This window comes from Medicago sativa, chromosome 3, assembly GCF_051527215.1.
Source record: "Medicago sativa cultivar Bolivia chromosome 3, Bolivia_mono, whole genome shotgun sequence".
In the NCBI taxonomy this organism is placed as follows: Eukaryota; Viridiplantae; Streptophyta; class Magnoliopsida; order Fabales; family Fabaceae; genus Medicago; species Medicago sativa.
The window spans coordinates 89,261,644-89,282,158 of NC_140751.1; the positions used below are offsets into that span (position 1 = coordinate 89,261,644).

Consider the following 20,515-nt stretch of genomic DNA (forward strand, 5'->3'; position numbering starts at 1 on the left):
CCCGTTGAACACAGTGACCCTATGGTTCCTCCAAATTTTGAATTCCCTGTATATGAAGCTGAAGATGAGGAAGATGATGAAGAGATACCGTATGAGATCACTCGACTGCTTGAGCAAGAAAGAAAAGTCATTCAGCCTCACCAGGAAGAGATTGAGCTTATCAACCTGGGTACTGAAGAGAACAAGCGAGAGATCAAGATTGGTGCTGCACTTGAGCCAGAAGTGAAAAGGAAGATTATTCAGCTTCTCCATGATTATCCAGACGTCTTTGCATGGTCCTATGAAGATATGTCGGGTCTAGATCCCAAGATTGTGGAACATCGGATACCGACAAGACCTGAATGTCCTCCTGTCAAGCAGAAATTGAGAAGGTCTCGTCCAGACATGGCTCTAAAGATCAAGGCTGAAGTACAAAAGCAGATTGATGCGGGTTTCCTCATGACAGCTGAATATCCTGAGTGGATTGCCAACATTGTACCAGTACCAAAGAAAGATGGGAAAGTTCGAATGTGTGTTGATTACAGAGATTTGAACAAAGCCAGTCCGAAAGATAACTTCCCATTGCCTCATATTGATGTGCTTGTTGACAGTACTGTTCAATCCAAGGTGTTCTCCTTTATGGATGGTTTCTCTGGCTATAACCAGATACGGATGTCTCCTGAAGATAGAGAAAAGACGTCCTTCATTACTCCATGGGGAACATTCTGTTATAGAGTGATGCCGTTCGGCTTGATAAATGCTGGTGCTACCTATCAAAGGGGTATGACCACTCTGTTTCATGATATGATTCACAAAGAGATTGAAGTGTATGTTGACGACATGATTGTAAAGTCAAGTGATGAAGAGCAGCATGTTGTGTATTTGAAAAAGATGTTTGAAAGACTGAGAAAGTACAAGCTGCGGTTGAATCCTAACAAGTGCACATTCGGTGTACGATCTGGAAAGTTGCTGGGTTTCATTGTCAGTCAGAGAGGCATTGAAGTTGACCCTGACAAAGTCCGACCCATCAGAGAGATGCCGGCCCCTCAAACTGAAAAGCAAGTCAGAGGTTTCCTCGGACGCCTGAATTATATTTCAAGATTCATATCTCACATGACTACTACCTGTGGTCCAATTTTCAAATTGCTCAGAAAGAATCAGCCTGTCGTATGGAATGATGAATGCCAGGAAGCTTTTGATAGCATTAAAGAATACCTGTTGGAACCACCTATCCTTGTTCCACCAGTGGAAGGAAGGCCTTTGATTATGTATCTGTCAGTGTTAGATGATTCTGTGGGTTGTGTTCTCGGTCAGCAAGACGAGACTGGAAAGAAAGAACATGCCATCTACTATCTGAGCAAGAAATTCACCGATTGTGAGACTCGGTATACAATGCTTGAAAAGACTTGTTGTGCTTTAGCCTGGGCTGCCAGACGCCTACGTCATTATATGGTGAATCATACAACTTGGTTGATATCCCGAATGGATCCGATCAAATACATCTTTGAAAAGCCTGCTGTTACTGGAAAGATTGCACGTTGGCAAATGTTGTTGTCTGAATATGATATTGTGTACAAAGCTCAGAAAGCAATCAAAGGAAGTGTCCTTGCTGAGCATCTTGCTTGTCAACCTCTTGATGATTACCAGCCAATTAAATTTGATTTCCCTGATGAAGAGATCATGTATTTGAAAGCGAAAGACTGTGAGGAACCACTGATCAATGAAGGGCCAGATCCCAATAGCAAGTGGGGATTGGTGTTTGATGGTGCTGTTAATGCTTATGGTAAAGGAATTGGGGCCATCATTGTAACTCCACAGGGGCACCACATTCCTTTCACTGCTCGAATAACTTTTGAATGCACGAACAACATAGCTGAATATGAAGCGTGCATCTTGGGCATTGAAGAAGCCCTTGATCTGAGAATTATGCACCTTGACATCTATGGAGATTCTGCACTTGTTATTAATCAGATAAAAGGTGAATGGGAGACCCATCATGAGAAGCTGATCCCGTACCGTGACTATGCAAGACGTCTGTTGACATACTTCACCAAGGTTGAGCTGCACCACATCCCTCGGGATGAAAATCAGATGGCTGATGCTCTTGCTACTCTGTCTTCCATGTTTCGTGTGAACCATTGGAATGATGTGCCCGTGATCAAAGTGCAGCGTCTTGATAGACCCGCTCATGTGTTTACTATTGAAAATATGCCAGATCAAGCTGATGAAGATGTGAATGGTAAAAAGCCTTGGTATTACAACATCAAACAATTCTTGCAGAATCATGAATATCCACCTGGTGCTTCCAACAGGGATAAAAAGACTTTAAGAAGATGGGCTAGCAGATTCCTTCTGGACGGAGAAATCCTATACAAGAGGAACTATGACATGGTCCTGTTGAGATGTGTTGATAAACAAGAAGCTGAGAAATTGATGCATGACGTACATGACGGCATCTTTGGGACCCATGCTTCGGGTCACACCATGTCAAGAAAACTGTTAAGAGCCGGCTATTACTGGATAACCATGGAACGTGACTGCCACAAACATGCTAAGAGATGCCACAAGTGTCAAATTTATGCTGACAAGATTCATGTGCCTCCACACGCTCTCAATGTTATATCTTCCCCATGGCCATTCTCTATGTGGGGCATTGATATGATCGGAAGAATTGAACCAAAAGCTTCCAATGGACACCGTTTCATTTTGGTGGCAATTGATTATTTCACCAAGTGGGTTGAGGCTGCCTCCTATGCAAATGTGACCAAGCAAGTGGTTGTCAAGTTTATCAAGAATAACATCATCTGTCGATATGGTGTTCCCAACAAGATCATTACTGACAATGGCTTCAATCTGAACAATAGCATGATGCAAGCTTTATGTGAAGAATTCAAAATTGAACATCACAACTCTTCTCCTCATAGACCTCAGATGAATGGTGCAGTTGAGGCCGCTAACAAGAACATCAAGAAGATTGTTCAGAAGATGGTCACTACTTACAAAGACTGGCATGAAATGCTACCCTTTGCCTTGAATGGTTACCGTACTACAGTGCGCAGTTCAACCGGGGCAACTCCTTTCTCTCTTGTGTATGGCATGGAAGCAGTTCTCCCTCTGGAAGTGGAGATTCCGTCTCTTCGAGTGATCATGGAAGCAAAGTTAACTGAGGCTGAATGGTGTCAAAGTCGGTACGACCAATTGAATCTGATTGAAGAGAAACGTATGGATGCTTTGACTCATGGACAGTTGTATCAAGTGCGAATGAAGAATGCTTTTGACAAGAAAGTCCGACCTCGAGAATTCAAGGAAGGCGAACTTGTATTGAAAAGAAGGATAAGTCAGCAACCCGACCCAAGGGGCAAGTGGACACCTAACTATGAAGGTCCTTATGTTGTCAAGAAGGCTTTCTTTGGTGGTGCTTTGATTCTTACACACATGGATGGTGTTGAACTCCCAAATCCTGTTAATGCCGATATAGTCAAGAAATACTTTGTCTAGAAAGAAAAGAACAGCGTGGTAGGTCGAAAACCCGAAAGGGCGGCCTAGGCAAAAATGCGCTTCCCGGTGGATCGAAAACCCGAAAGGGCGATCCAGGCAAAAGTTAGGGACAAGAAAAATGAATACAAAAAAGCTCGCTGAGATTGTACGCAACTCAGGCAAGAATGAGCGCCTCGATGAGCCGAAAACCCGAAAGGGCGGTTCATGCAAAAATGAGGTTGATAAAAGACAAGTAACTATATCTGGCAAATCACCATCACCCCTTGGGGCATCTGCAACTGTCAATGATCGTCTTCATCAGATGCTTCTGTACCTGTGAATTCAAAATTTCTATGAAATGTAGTGGTCATCGTGTTCAATGTATCACCAACCAATAAAATTACCATTTTCCAAGCTTTGTAAATCCGTGGAGTTATGCCTTTGGCTGACCTTCACTCTTCTACATCAATGTGAGCCTGTGCTATTGTTTGAAACTCTATTCTTCTTTCTATTTTCAATGCTATATACAAAATATTTTCTTTCTATTTGATAATGTCAATGTCTGAAACAAACATGTTTGAAAATTAAAAATCTTATCTGTCTATTTTGAAAACAAACCTGAGCAATAGGGTACATTTCAATGAAACATGCATGAATGAATAAGTGTCAATGTCTATTTCAATACATGTTACAAGCAGGTTACACCCCAGGATGATCTGTGCTCAATGGCAAGAATGAAAAAACATAATGAAAATGAAAATGAAAAATGAAAATGAAAACAAAAGCTCGCTAAGTCGAAAACCCGAAAGGGCGGCTTAGGCAAAAATGAGCACCCCGCTGATTGACAACCTATGAAGGCAATTCAGGCAAAAATGGGGCAATGAAAAGAATTTTATTCCCCGGTGAATCGAAAACCCAGAAAGGGCGGTTCAGGCAAAAATGGGATTGAAAAATGGAAAATGAAAGAATGAAAAATATTGAAAAGCATTGACCACAGATGCGAACATCCAACGTTTTCCCAGCACTGACACGCCTAGCAACGGCGACCTGTATCCAAGAACCTTCCAAGGGTCCCCCCTCTACGAGTTGTATTGCCCTCAGCCATGGTTTTGATACGTCTTCCAAACGACGGTCTCTCCAAAGAGGTTTTCCCCTGTGAATATGTTGCAGCACGAGCCACTACGTGCCCAATCTTCCAATGTTTTGTCTATCTCTGTGAAACTTTCTTGTCAAAATTACAAACCAATCATGCATTTCAAGCATTCATACATGCATAATCATGCATTTTATGTGCTCATACATCCAATAATCTTGTTATACCATACATACATGTTGCATTTCCAATCTTCACTGTCAAATTCAACCCAAATTCCAATTTCAACTTTCAATCCAACTCGGTTCCCAATTTCAACTCAATCCAAATTGCAACTGTCAAACTCAATTTCATTTTCAATTTCAATTTCAATTCCAACTGTCAAATTCAAATTCAACTGTCAAATTCGATGCAATCTCCAATCTCAATTTCAAATAATTTCAACTGTCAAATTCGATGCAATCTCAACTCTCAAACCTCAATTTCAATTCAATTCAATCTCAAATTCGAAGCAATCTCAATTTCAATTCCAATTCAATGGCAATTCGAAGCAATTTCAATTTCAATTCAATTCAATCTCAATTCGAAGCAATCTCAATTTCAATTTCAACTTGATTTCCAATTTCAATCCAATCTCAATGTCAATGTCAATTTCGATTTTCAATTCAATTCCAATCCAATCTCAATGTCAATTTCAACTCTCCAATCCAATGTCTATGTCTATATCTCTGCTCAATCTCAATTCTCAATCTCTCTTTCAATCTTAAACTTTCAATTCAATTCAAATCAATGTCAATTCACTCTCAATTTGCTCTTGGGCCAACAAAAATGGCCATGTCTATCTTCAAATCAAGTCAATGACAATTTACCCCCAATAGGTATCTTGTCAAATCAGACTCCCAACGTGTCTTGTTATCGGTCAAGTGACTAGTTCGATCCCAAAGAACAACTTGTACCTGCTTATATACCTATGCTCCCGGTCAAACGACAAGTTCAATCCAAAGGACAGTTTGTACCCAGCTTATGCTTTGTTATTGGTCAAACGACAAGTTCGATCTAAAGAACAGTTTGCACCTACCCACCTGACGTGGTGATGATCCAACGGCAAGTTCGATCCAAAGAACAGTTTGTATCTACCCTTTTGTCTATATCTCCAGCCAAACGGCCAGTTCGATCCAAAGAACAGTTTGTACCTGTCTATTTGTTTGTATTTTCAATCAAGTGTCAAGTTCGATCCAAAGAACAGCTTGTATCTGTCTATATGTCTATGTTTCCGGCCAAGTGCCAAGTTCGATCCCAAGAACAACTTGTGCCTATCTCATGTTTCGTATTCCTTGGTCGAGTGGCTAGTTCGATCCAAAGAACAAGCTTGTACCTTATTTTCTATCCCCTGGTTTGTCTACCCTGTCAATGTCCACCTGGATCCCCAGTGACATGACATGCTCCATAGACTCCAGTTTGTTTGTCTTGCATTCATAATCAAAATATTGCATGACGTTCATGTTTTTGAAAATCTGAAAACGTATTTTTATGTCCAAAAGCAGTGCAAATGTTAATATTTAAGTATCTTCGTCCCGTCAACTCTAAGACTTCGTCTCTTGACTCTCCGGACAAAGAAACTTAAATAGGGGCAGCTGTTATACCCTAATTTTGGACCTAAAAATACTTGCTCAATTCTCCTTTTCTTGCATTTCAAGCCATTTGAACTATCTCTGATCAATTACATCTTTCTCTGCATTTTATTTCGACATTACTTGCAAAATTCACACAAAAGGGTATTTTAGTCATTTCCTATGTTGAAATTTCTTTCAGTCTTTTAAAATTTGTTTGAGTCTTTTCAATGGGTTAGAATAAGTCTTTATTTCAATTCTATGTCAAAATCCATTTAAAAAATTGCATTTGAAGTCATTTTGAGTCAGTTTAGCCCCTAGGGGCATTTTAGTCTTTTCATGTGTCAAAACTCTGTTTAAACTCTTAAAATTGTCTCTGAGTCTTTCAATTTGCTTGTATAAGTTCTTACTTTAATTTCCTGTTAAAAATCCTTTTTAAAATTTGCATCTTAGTCATTTTTAGTCGTTGTAGCCCCGAGGGCATTTTGGTCATTTCACACAAAATTTCGGCAGAGAGAGGTTACTTTAAAGTACCTCATTTAAGCCATTGGTTCGTTTTAGTCTGTTTTGTCAATTTTAATCGTTTCACTTTACGTTATTTTCCGGTTACCAATTTAAATTCATTTTATTTTTATTTTTAAGTCCTAAAATTCCTAAAAATTGCATTTTAGTCCATTATTGTCCAAGTCATTAGTCCAGTGCCACGTGTCAGTGCCTTATTTGTCCAGAAAGTTTGTTATGAGTCCAAGTCCACATGTCCTTTTTTCATTTGTCCAGATGCCACGTGGCATCGTTCTATTGGGCCAGGCATTACTGCATCAGCCTATAAATTCCAGTCATCAGTCAAAGGGTCAACGAAGGGGCCATTCATTCAATGCCACATCACAGAAAAATCAGAAACAAACTTTCGTTTTCTCTCTCTACCAAAACGGAATCAAAACAGAAAAGTTCAAGAACAATGGTGAAGGTTTGAAGGACCTTCAAACCCTAACCAACTCAGAACCACCATAACCAACTCAGAACCACCATAACCAACTCGCAAACCACCATAACCAACTCTGCAAACCACCACAAACTATCACAAACAGCCACAATCTCATCAAAAATAAAGTCTCATCTAAATTCCACATCACAAAATCACCACAACCGTAACAAATTCCAAAAGGTTCCACAAAATCTGCAGAAGCTCTCAGATTCATCATCATCGAGCGTAAAAATCACGCAGCCTCTGCAATTCGAACGCGAGCTCATTACAAGGAGCAACAAGCTCAAGCGTTGATCACTGAGGCGCGCGTGTGAGACAGAGAAGAAGAGGAATCGAAGCGAGTGAACCAGAGAAGAAGAGGATCAAATCGAACCGGTTTGAGCAAGAACAAAGGGACTGTAGCAAAACGAAAGAGAGCAAACGAAGCTGCGACGTGACAAGATCGCAAAGACTTGCTCTCAAAAACAAGAAGAGGAACACGTGAAATCCAGATCGTAACAGAGAAGAGGTAACCGTCCACCTTTCAACTTCTTGTTGTTGTTCACCTTTCATCTTTAAAGTTTTTTTTTTCTAATCTTTAGTCTTAGATCCAGGCCATATACGTGAGCTCTTTTGAAAAATAGCTTCGGATCCGAACTCAGCATGGAAAAGGATTTCCAAAACCCTAAAAAATTTCGAAAAAAAAACAAAAAAAACTGATGCCGGCGGCGACGCCGCCACCCTAAGGTGGCCGGCCACCGCGCCGGCAAAGCCATGCTGGTCGGAGAAGAAGATGAAACTTGCAGAGCTTCTCTCTCTAACTTGTGTTTAGAGAGAGAAGGGTTGTTGGAAATGAAGATTTGAACCGGTTCAGGTTGTTATATACTTCCTTGAACCGGTTCAACCCGATCCAAACCCGATCCATTCCTTCATTGGGCCCAGTGTGCATGTTTGTATGTCTGTATGCTATGCGCACCCCCTCTTGTCCTGCATGTTTCATTGATTTTTTGCTATTTTCACCCCTGCCTGTCCAAAATTGTTCACAAAAAATCCTGAAAGTTTTCTATGTGTTCTTGATTATTTTCTTGACATTTTTTTTGGTGTTTTTATGTGTTAAATCTTGGTAAAAAATATGCAGTATTTTCTTGTTAAAAGTTTACCATTTTTTTGTTAGAAATTGTGAAATTTTACATGTGTTTGTGTCTAAAAATTCTCTAAAAACTCCAAAAATTTTCATACATATCTTTGATAGTTTTGTGGTATTTTTGTGATAATTGTGGCATGTTAAAATTGAAGAAATATATGTGGAGTTTTCTTGTGATTTTATGTTACCTTTTGTTGATTTCTTGTGAAAATTTTGCATGATCTTGATCCTAAAGTCTTGCTATGGTATATTGATCCTTGGTGTGAGAGTTTGCAATGTGTATACCCCTGATTTAGAGTTGTTCTTTACTGTTTTGGAGTGTGATTTGTTAGTTTCTTGTGTTATAAGTCATGTGAATAACTCTATGTGGAATTAAAGTGTAAAATAGGCCTAAAACGCTTCATAATTGCTTAGTTTAATGCTTCTCTCTAATCCTCATGGTAAAAATTGAAATGGAGCCGTTAAAAATGGATTGAAATATGAGGGTTAGGAGTTATGTGTTGGCTTTGCTTTTGTGGTCAAGTTTTAGGCATGTTTTGCCTTTGTTTTGGTGTATCTTGAAATTTTGTGATGTTTACTTGCTTACATCTTCTTACCATATCACATACTATGCTACTAACCATTTTGTTCATCATTTCATAAGCATTCCCATCTCATCTCATATCCACCTTTATCTTCTTGCACTTTAAGTTTCACCAAAAATTAGAATGTAACATTTAGGAATTTTGTAATATTTTTCTTATGCCTTTAAATTCTTGCAAGACCATAGAATGTAAACTAGGGCATGATGTAATAAGGACAATGGACTCTAATAATGTACACCGACACAAGCACCGACACATGCACACACATCACTTTAGGTATGTAGCTAGAATATGCATGTTTCTTTAAATTCTTGCAAGACCATAGAATGTAAACTAGGGCATGATGTAATAAGGACAATGGACTCTAATAATGTACACCGACACAAGCACCGACACATGCACACACATCACTTTAGGTATGTAGCTAGAATATGCATGTTTAGATGTATGTTTAGGATTGTATGTTTAGATGAATGTTTAGGCTTTATACTTAGAAAAATCAATTTTCCAAAAAATGTGAACAACATCACTCAAACCATTTTCTAAATAAACCTTGGGATCAAAATCCCATTGTAATTTTCCCTTTTATTTTCTTAATCAAATTTCAATGAACTTTAATCATACTTTGACTTTCTTTCGCAAATAACTAATTCCACCTCACCTTTTTTACAATCTCATGCCTTCAAGGCCTCTCAATCTCCGTTCTTCAAAATTCTATTTTCGAACTTAAAATCAACCAACAAAAACAAAAACATTTTTGGAAGAGAACTACGGTGGATTTGATCCCTTAAACGGGTACGTAGGCAAGGAACAAAATTCCTTCAATTCAAATAAAATAAAAAATTCAAACACATCCTTCTCCCTCCAATTCTTCACTTAGAATACTTTTAGGCTTAATATCACTTTCAAAATAGCCTTTTAAAAATAAAGCGCGCGCGTAGAAATTAAAGACGGTTCCTATAGGATACTATAGTCGTTATGGGTGCCTAACACCTTCCCGTAGCGAAAACAACTCCCGGACCTCGATTCTCAAGGGTTTTGCTTACTTTTTCCCTTCCCAAGAAAAAATAAGATATCACCGGTTTAAAAGGTTCAAACGTAATCAATGTTTGACACCCGAAAACCAAGATAAAACAGCTTTGTCTAAAATAAAAAGACTAAATACAACTTTAGATATATAGGGACTGGGTCCTTGATTTTTAAGGAGACAGAAACATAAATCTAAATGAGAATATATGATTGTGTGAGAGGATCGTTCCCAGTCAGTTATATCTTGTTGGGGTGGCCACACAATGGTCTTGTCGGACTTAATTCTTCTGTAACCAAAAAAAAAAAGAAAATTAAATAGATACTGCTTTCAACTTTTTCATGTTTAAGTAATGTTTTATTTTACGTTCAATTGAATCATTGCTAGTGTGGACTTCAAATTTGTTTTAGTAACTGACACACAACGCAAACATGTAATTTGTAACAAATTTGACAAATCAATCAAGACAAACGAAAGAACAATGCTACCAACACTCTTTTTTTAGTACTCTTTCTAATACTCACTCTTTTATTGGTTTAAATCATTGCAATTCTATACTTTGAAAATTGAATCAACACAAAATTGTGGAACATACCCCTCCGTCCCAAAATATAAGCAAAAATTGCTCAATAAAATTTAATGTATTTGATTAAAAATTTGTACAAAATACATTAACTTTTGTTGACTAATTTTTGCTTATATTTTGGAACGGAGGAGTATATTGATATCATCAAATAAAAAGTGACTACTATAAAGAGTGTTGAAAGTGAGTGTTGTTTACATTCGTCCAAAGGAAAATATGAATTGCATTCAACGTAACAAAACCTAAAATCTCAATCTCCAAATTTTCTTAACAACAATCGAGTCAACATAAACAATCTCCAAATCATCAAGTTACAATAGTTAACGGCCACAATTCATTTGGAATCTGAATTCTGCGTTGCACGGTCATCATGTAATTCCATACTCCCGCACAACACAATGCAAAAAGCCAAAAACTAGGCACTATTTAATCTGATCGAAAACGACAGCGTTTCAAGTACGCAAGTCTCCGGCATCGATTGTCGGAAAATTGAAAAAATGGCGCCGGCGAAGAAGGGAAAAGCAAAAGCCGAACCGAAGGAAACGATTCCTTCGGAAAAACCCAACAATATTCCGTCTTGTATTCGGAGCATGCCTCCATCATCCGTCGCTATAACTATCCATGCTAAACCCGGTTCAAAGTCTGCATCTATAACAGGTCTCTCTTTCTCTCTCTCTCTCTCTCTCTCTCTGAATGTTGCATTTCTTCCATATTACTTGATGAAATTGAAATTATGATGTTTTAATTTTTAGTTTTTGTGATAAGCAGATGTGAGCGATGAAGCTGTTGGTGTTCAAATTGATGCACCAGCGAGGGATGGCGAAGCAAATGCTGCTCTTCTCGATTACATTAGCTCTGTAAGTTCCACTTCACACTAAGTTAAATAAATGGAGAATTGCAAGTTTGAACTTGCATCCCAACATATCAAATGTTTGTTACAACTTTTTATCATATGAGTTGTACCTACGAGAGACTCAAAGCATAAACATTAAGATAAATTTACACCAAAGTTTCATGTTATACTTGCTTCTTGAGCAAAAAAATTCAAACGTAGATTAGTTGGTCAATTATATGGCCAACATCAGTTGGTCCGACACAAAGGGGCTTGGATCCCTTGAGCAAGATGTCCATGATTCGATAATTAGTGCTTGTGAATTGAGCAAATTCTGTTGGGAGAGGCCTACATTGGGCTTGATAGTATCTCGAGGGATTAGTTTTTTAATTGCATGCGGAGAATACCTTGGTTTACCAAAAAAAATCTATTTTATAAACTTAGGTTCATCTAAAACCATTTTTATCGAATACTTGCCCAAATGCACACACTCTTTTTTGTACTGATAATGAATTAGTCAACTGTTAATGAATTACTTTTGTTGATTCAACTACCAACATTGAGGAATCAAAATACTTGTTGAGTTCGTCTTGTGAGATTCTTATCTTGTGATTGGTACATCATATCTCATAAGTACTATAACATTCTTGTGGTGTTGCTAGGTTTTAGGTGTAAAACGAAGACAAGTATATCTAGGTACTGGTTCTAAGTCAAGAGATAAAAAGGTCATTGTGGAAGATGTAACTCAGCAATATGTTTTTGATGCTTTGGATAAAGTCTCAAAACAGTAGTTGGGAGAAAAGTAAAAATGTGTTTTTTCGGGGGAGGCTTCTTGCTGCTCTACTATTATTTTCCTCAAGAAGTGAAGCCAGAGTATGTGAATACCTGTTTTCCTATTCGAAGAATATCAATGCCATGGATACTATAAAACCAGCGTTTGTTTTCTATTTCAGATAGCTTGTTGTAGTGCAACCGGGATTTTGACAATTTCATGTCAATTTATGCTGGTTATTTAGATAAAAGGCTTGTTTGTAGTGCCGTTGTTATATATGTGACTTGTAATGTGCTCTTACATTGTCGTAGTTTTAATTGTCTACACTACAGGAATTATTCAAATACATACATTACATTGTGGTAATTTTATTGATATAGCCACTCCACAACAATCCACTGAAAAACATTGCTTTTCTGCTGGTACATAAGTCATCCTTTGAACTTGCCTTTATCAGTGAGGACAGGAAGAATTAGGAGTGCTACTTTAACGTCATTTTCAACATGAGTTTTTCTCAACTTATGTAGGTAGCTAGCTTTATCGAGTTTGATAAAACAAATACAGATATATGAGGTCACTGGGATTAATATGACATTATTAACTTGTGCACATTTCGTTGGTAGCTATCTAACTTGCATAAATATTGTATCTTTTCTTCTCTGTTCTACTTTCTCTCTTATGATTGTACTCCTTTCGGTCATTGAAAAATCTAAACTGACTGTTTGAGTAGTGTAAACTGTGCTTCGCTCCTAGCTGCTTGGAGCTGAGAGAGATTTGTTTTACTAAAAAAATTATAAAGTGGTAATTTTATTTTTAACTGAAGTTTAAGTAGTGTGTTTGATTTGTCTTTCTTTTATGTGTAACTTAGATACAGCCAGACATGTTTGCATTTCAGAAACAGACTTGGTGACAGCTGCATAAATATGTCTGCGCAAGGAAAGCTACAAAACAAAATCTTTTTTAGACGTCAAACTACTTGCAAGTTGCAAGATATTTACTGTGTGCGACAGAAAGATGAAAAATGGGAAAAGATGACCGCAATGGACCATAAGGCTTTGTTTGCGAGTTTGGAGGGGAAAGGAGGGGAAGGCTTGGGAAAAAATGAATGAGCAAGTAGAAGAAATAGAGGAAAATGGGAGGGGAGGGCTTTGAGGGGTTAACTTTTCTTCGTAATACTAAACTCTCCTCATTTGGGGGGAACTAAAAAATTGTATTGGAGAAGAGTTTTGGGGGGTTTTGGAGGGTTTATATGAATTCTTCAAATTTAATCTATGTTGTTATCTTATTTTAAAAATTAAAAATATAGTAATCATATGCATTAATTTATCATTCTCTAAAAAAACTACTCTTTCAAATTTTTTGAAAGATTTCTCCATTTTCCCTCATATTTTCCATCTCTCAAAGCATTCCCTTCCCCTCCCCTTCCCTCCAAACTTACAAAGCCTAAAAGAATTACCATGTTTTTGGAAATGTGTAAAGCCATGGTGGTAAGTTACCCCGGAGAAGCTACTAAACTTTCTGGTGGAAGGCTTCAGGACGCTGAAACAAACATGTTAGAAATAAAACTAAACCGCATGGGTGCAGCACTACTAGGGAGTTTTTGGGCATTGCATATGTATAAATATTGTTTTTTTTGGTAATTTATACTCCGTCCCTAATCATAAGACCCTTTTGAGAAAAAAGTTTGTCTCTTTTTATAAAACTCTTTTGGTATTTTCAAGTACATTAATTAATTCTTTACCAACATACCTCTATTTATTTTATATTTTTTTCTTCAATCAACATTAAATATTATGCTGAAAACATAAACTAACTCTCTCTCTTAAAGAATATAAAATTGTAAAAACAATACTAATTACTAACAAATTGATTACATTTATCATTTTGTAGTATAATGTTGCGGGAGGGCAATTTGCTTTCATCATACAATAGAAGTAAAATATTTTGTCTTTTTGCTTGACAGTTTAAGGCATATTTTTAAGGATTCAACCAAGTACCAACAAGGATAGGATGGATCCAGATGATATTGCACTATGAAGGCAAGTGAATAAACTTTAACAAAAGACTACTACTTAGACACGTATAATTGTTGACCCAAAAAATGAACAACTGAAATTTTACACGTATATATAACTGCTTTGAAAATTCGTAAAAGTCAACATAATGGACAACTTGAAGTGATAAAATTGTTCAAGAAAGACGCGTTATCATTAGTCTATCATGAGTAATGATATTTTGACATCCATGACAATTTTGTTGACAACCTTGTTTTTCTCACTTCTTATTGGTCAAAAACAATGGAGAGAGAAAAAGGAAGAGAGAGGATAACAACATCATATGAGTATGAGAGAGAAAATTGTCCAAAAATTATCAAAAAGTGGTTGTCAAAATATCATTTCTCTTATTATATATACATATGTTGGTGGGTGTATGTTTGAAATTAAACACCAAACTTTAGGATCGCGACCTTATACAGCGGCGTTCGAGTAAACATGTGATTAATAGATGAGATGAGAAATGATATTTTGACAACCACTTTTTGACAATTTTTGGACAACTTTCTCTCTCATACTCACATGATGTTGTTATACTCTCTCTTCCTTTTTCTCTCTCCATTGTTTTTGACCAATAAAAAATAAAAAAACAAGGTTGTCAACAAAGTTGTCATCAAATGGATGTCAAAATATCATTACTCTTAATAGATAGCTTCTTCTTTTTTCCACGATTATTGATCAATTGCTTTTTTAACAATTTGTTTATAGTATAAGCTGCTTTTATAAGTTAACTTTGAGATTTTACTATAAATATAAATTTAAAACATTATTTCATTCACCTACAAAAAAGTATTTCATTGTATTATTTTAATAAATAAATTCCATATATTTTAAGGCCTAACTGTGTTGATAGCGTTTTTATTTTTTGACCAAATCTGTGTTAATAGTGTTTGATGATTGAGAAGTGGGAGATATTTATAGTGAGAGAGAAAGATAAAGTATAAATAGATTTTGATGATATAAGAAACAAGTGTCTTGCACGTTTTAACTGTTTTTAGAGAAAGAGAAAGAAATGAGAAGGTGTTATGTTGTGTTGGAAGAAGACGAGGTGGTGAGTGATAATAACATTTTCATTCATTAATCCATACAACACTCTCTCTCTCTCTCTCTCTCTCTCTCTCTCTCTCTCTCTCTCTAGATTAGGTTTCATTTTTTTCTCTGATGCCCTTTTCTCTCTCTAAGCTCTACGGGATTCCTCCTGAGAAACTCACCTCAGAAGGTCCTGTTCCTATTCTAAGGTACATTACAATTTCTAATTTTGTCTCTTTTTTTCATTTCCCATTACTGCATTATTATTATTATTTTGTCTTTTTTTTCTATTTCCCAATTTTCCATTTTCATTCATATATGCTACAAACAATTCCTTTCCTTAAATGTTATTTCCCAAATAGTATTCTTTAAACTACGAATCACATGGACGGATACCAAACTCGACAAGGACACTAACACGTCAACGCCTATATTATTTCCGAAAATAACATAATTCAATGTAATCAGACACATGTTGGACAGTGACGATGCTAAGGATCAGAATTCAGAAGTGTCGATGCTACAAAGACTTCAAACAATTGCTCAATTTTAATTTTTGATCCCAAACATATACAATTGTACATTTTGTTGTGATTGATTTGTAGGGAAGGAATTATAGCATGAGTTTGGTGGACCCAGAATGCTTTGAGGACGGTTCGGCTCTTCTTGAGCCTCCTGATCCAGATGTTGTTGAAATTGATCCTACTTGTCGTTACCTTAGGGTAATGTAGCTGTCTATGTTTTTTATATTTTTCATTCCTTTTTCAAATCTTAATTTGATATTGATGTTGATTTTTGCATTCATTCATGACAGTATAAGGAAGTCATTGGCAAAGGAGCTTTCAAGACTGTGTATCCTTTTCTATTTTGTTTTAGGAATGCATTGATCTCAATTATTTTGGCTTTTACAATAGTACTTCACTACTGATTAACTTTTTTACCTCATTATTGATTTTATGTTCAAATAAAAATTTAATGCTTGACGCGGTTTATATGTCAGAACTTATAGATTATACTGCAGTGTGCTTATATATAAGAAGAATATTACTATTGAGTGTGTTTACTTTCATGGTATATATATTTTCCTTAACTTATGGTTAATTAGTTATAAGGCATTTGATGAAGTCACTGGGCTTGAAGTTGCGTGGAGCCAAGTTCGGATTGACGAGGTATTACAATCACCAGGTGACCTAGAAAGGCTCTATTCAGAAGTGCATCTCTTGCGGTCGTTGAAGCACAGTAACATTATAAGGTTCTACAATTCCTGGATTGATGACAAGCATGGGAATGTTAACATGATTACTGAGTTGTTCACCTCAGGGAGCCTCAGACAGTGTGTTCACTATCCTTTATAAATGTGTTTAATTTGTTTTTTTCTCTTTTATTGCGAGATTAGCCCTTTTGTTAGTGGGTTTGATGGATGATTTAGGTACCGCAAGAAACACAAGAAGGTTGACGTGAAAGCTGTTAAAGGATGGGCAAGACAGATTTTAATGGGTTTAGTCTACCTCCACAATCACAACCCACCTATTATACATAGGGATGTCAAGTGTGATAATATATTTATAAATGGTCATCAAGGAGAAGTTAAGATTGGAGATCTGGGGTTGGCAACTCTCTTGAAGCAGAATAATGCCAAGAGTGTAATTGGTATGTTCTTCTATTTTGCAACATTTTTCCTTATTTTAATCCTTTATGTCATTAAAACAGTAATACAAAATTAAGCCGTCATCCCTAATATGTAATGTAAAGCAAGAATACTAACAGAATATACTATTTTTTTTTTTTTTGTCTTTTTTTGCTTCCTAGCTTTTTGATTTCTTCACTAGTTGTGTTTACACATATGTAATCCTAATAGGAACCCCGGAGTTTATGGCGCCTGAACTCTACGACGAAAATTATAATGAATTAGCCGACATATATTCTTTTGGGATGTGCATGCTGGAGTTGGCTACTTCTCAGTATCCTTATAGAGAATGTAGAAACTCAGCTCAGATATACAAGAAAGTTTCATCTGTAAGTACTCTCATTATGGATATTATTTTTCTTTAGGCTATTACAACTACAAGGATACTTCAGTCATATAATATTTGATGTCGCAGGGCATAAAGCCGGTTTCTCTTTCTACAATCAAAGATCCAGAAATAAAATCATTTATTGAGAAATGTCTTGTCCCAGCAACTCAAAGATTATCAGCAAAGGAGCTTCTGATGGACCCTTTTCTTGAAGTGAATTTTGCAATAAAAAATCGTCCTCTTCCATTACCAGATATTGTTCTACCTAAATTCGGAGGCTTTGAAAATCGTTGTCTAATGTCAGAAGGTCCTGCTAGTGCACGTATTGGATCCAATTCATTGGAACTCGGTGATACCAATGAGCAACCATTGATCACTGTATCTTATAATTCTGTTGATGATGCACCACCTTCTCCATGTGTTGAGATACGAAGGTTGATGGGAGTTGATAGATTTTTTCTCAAAGGTGAAGCAAATGACACGAATTCTGTATCATTAGTGCTCCGGATAATTGATCAGGGTGGTTAGTATTAGTTGATTTCTACTCTCATTAACTATGCTTTGAATTTAGTAGCAGAAATTTATATACTCTGACATCAAAATGCAGGGCGAGCAAGAAATATTCATTTCATATTCTACCTCGACAGTGATACGGCCATGTCAGTGTCAAGTGAAATGGTTGAGCAACTTGAACTTGCTGAGCACAATGTTAAATTCATCGCTGAGTTGATTGATTTGTTATTGACAACATTGATTCCTGATTGGAAACCTTGTGTAGCGATTGACCACTTAATTTCTCCAAATGGTAGACGAACTCATATGAGCCAACAGAAACAACTCTCACAGTTGGCAAAGTACAAACCAAACTCGGTAGATTCTAGCCAAATTATGAGGGAATATGTAGGTCCCTCAACCTCACATGAGAGATTAGCTGAAAAAGAAAACAGTGATAATATGAATTTTGAAGATGTTTTCTCCCATGCAAGCATTGGTCTTCAAAGAACAACAAAGACAGATGATTTGTATTCTATGACATCATATACTTCAGCAACATCTGACTACAATGATAAGAATTTTTCTACAGTTTCATTCATGTCTGCTAGGTCAGGATTCACAGACTTCAACTTTCCTACCGTAAATGGGTGGGGGAGCCAATCCTCGCTTGCATCTGAAATCGGGGCATCCTCTGATAAAAAGAGCAAGTTTCCATGCATGGAAAACAACAATTATCCCCTTAGTACTTCCTCATTCAATGAAGCTGAGGATGAGTTAAAAGTAGAGTTAGAGAAGATTGAACGACAATATCAAGAGGCAATGAAAGATTTATGCAAAAGAAGACACGAGGCCATGATGGAGACCAGAAAGAGGATATCACAAAAAAATTCAATCATAGAATAATTTAATTAGTCTTTTTTAATTACCATTTGTTTTTATCCCTTGTTCATAACCTTGGAAGTTACAACTGTAAATAGTTTTTTGTGGATGAAAAGGTTCACTTTTTAGTTATTATGGCATGCATTTTTCTTTGCCAAACATATATACCACAAGGTTGAATTTAGTTATTTAGTTTGATATATTTTTGTTGCTTATTTATTTTACCATGCCTTGTAACTTCCAACCGTTAATACCAATACTTGTTGATGAGTGTGACCTTGATATATAATCTGTCCATATTGTGTTGCAAAGTTGAAGAACACTAGGCACATTTCCATAAATTGACCAAAAAGTATGGAATGTTGGAACCTTATTTCTGTGATCTTCAATGGAGTTTTTATATGTGCATACATATTTCAAGGACTTCATCTTTACCATAGCAATTCTTTGGTGGATTTTGGTGAATAGACATTAAAGAATCGCCTTGAATAAATGTCAACAGGCAAAACAGTTTGGCATTTCTGTGATCACAATGTCGTCGGTTACTAAGTGGAGTAAGTCAGTCTCAGACCTTATGTAGTTCTTGGTCCTTTTTTATACAGAAACCATCACCGTTATTTGCAAAACGTAATGTGGATGCATTTCCGCAAAATCTAAATGTGGTTGGTATTAGTCCGAATCTTTGAAAATTTGATGGAGTTGTTTTGATGGTGAAAACTTTGTATGTCCCTCAAAGTTGTATGTTCTTGGCGAGGTGGTCTTTGGTTTTCAACAAGCCATTTTGTGTATTTTTGAGAACAAAAGATAAAATGTGATTTTTGAAGTTGACACAAAGATCATTGTTGACGGCATAAATTTTTCAAAAGGAGATCTCTCATAATTTGGTGTTTTATTTTATAAGTGTAGGTTAATCTCTAAATATAAAAAAACTCTCATAAGTTGGAGACCGAAAAACGTAGTTGCTCACACTATCAGGACTAAATCCTCACTTAACATTTATGTTATTAACTCTTGCATTTAGATGAATTTTTTACTCTGAATAAATTTGTGTTCTTAATAGCACTAATTTTTTATTTTTCAAAAATTGAAACTTAACTACTATATAAGTCTAGGGTGGTTATACCATTACCATATATAGGAGAGATCCAATGCTCAATATAAGGGTTAGGACTTAGGACCATCTCAATTATTGAGCTGTAATATATGAGTATAGAATACTGAGTGAGAGGGGGGTAGGGGGAATGTAAAACACGCAACCAACCAGGGCACATGATACTGAAATCACCTAACCTTACCCCCGAATTCAGCGGCATTCAGATTCTTGCTTGCACTAAGGTAAATATTCAAGGGAGCAGGTAAATCCTAGTCTACACTTCCTACCAATTTGTACAACAATGGTTTATTGGTCAATAACTCTTTTATTATACCCTTTTTACCATTAAACTTAAAATGAACGAGAAATTTTGATTTGATGAAGAAAGGAAAATTGTACAAAACTTATTTAGATCATTGGTAGTTACGTTGAAGAAATACTGCAGAATGAACATGCATGTGTAATAATAATACGTACTTAAAAACCTTAATCTCAATATGCATATTACATCAGAACAAAGCTTTTGACTTGGTATGAAAACTCTAGTTGATCATTTCATCATTGTCTATAGGCTTAAATATGTGATCAGTCCCTGCACTTTCATCAGTTTTTGGTATTAGTCCTTGCACTTTTTTTTGTTTGGTTTAAGTCCTTGCACTTTGTAAAAAAATTGGATCTGATCCCTATCGTTAGCCAACTGTTAAAAAAAAGGAAAAAGGTAACGGAGCTTTTTCAACAAAAAAAAAATATTAATTAATTCTAGGAAAAAAATCCTCTTCAACATGAGCTTCCTGGAAACGTACCAATATCATATCCTTCTTCGACAACAAGGTCACTCACACATCCATCTATCACCTACTCCCTTCTTACACGTAACACAAAATT

The 20,515-nt window shown here is 36.4% G+C and overlaps 2 protein-coding genes across 4 annotated transcripts; both read left to right on the forward strand.

Annotated features, from left to right (window-relative positions):
* Window positions 1-10,630: 10,630 nt before the first annotated feature.
* LOC146941656 (uncharacterized) lies at window positions 10,631-12,440 on the forward strand. Its single transcript, XM_085755477.1, has 3 exons — window positions 10,631-11,118; window positions 11,230-11,318; window positions 11,956-12,440. Exons 1-3 carry the CDS (start codon window positions 10,959-10,961, stop codon window positions 12,082-12,084), a joined length of 378 nt encoding a protein of 125 aa, XP_085611603.1. The 5' UTR covers window positions 10,631-10,958; the 3' UTR covers window positions 12,085-12,440.
* Window positions 12,441-15,091: 2,651 nt separating this feature from the next.
* On the forward strand, window positions 15,092-18,819 carry WNK7 (Protein kinase superfamily protein). Of its 3 annotated transcripts, none has more exons than XM_085755480.1 (8): window positions 15,092-15,357; window positions 15,617-15,870; window positions 15,963-16,000; window positions 16,254-16,481; window positions 16,578-16,798; window positions 17,007-17,164; window positions 17,251-17,686; window positions 17,771-18,819. In XM_085755480.1, the coding sequence occupies exons 2-8, from the start codon at window positions 15,769-15,771 to the stop codon at window positions 18,559-18,561; spliced, it is 1,974 nt and encodes a 657-aa protein (XP_085611606.1). In that variant the 5' UTR covers window positions 15,092-15,357; window positions 15,617-15,768; the 3' UTR covers window positions 18,562-18,819. The 3 variants fall into 3 exon arrangements, with proteins under 3 accessions (XP_085611606.1, XP_085611604.1, XP_085611605.1); XM_085755478.1 differs by having other exon boundaries at window positions 15,754-15,870; XM_085755479.1 differs by having other exon boundaries at window positions 15,092-15,870.
* The last annotated feature ends 1,696 nt before the right edge of the window (window positions 18,820-20,515 follow it).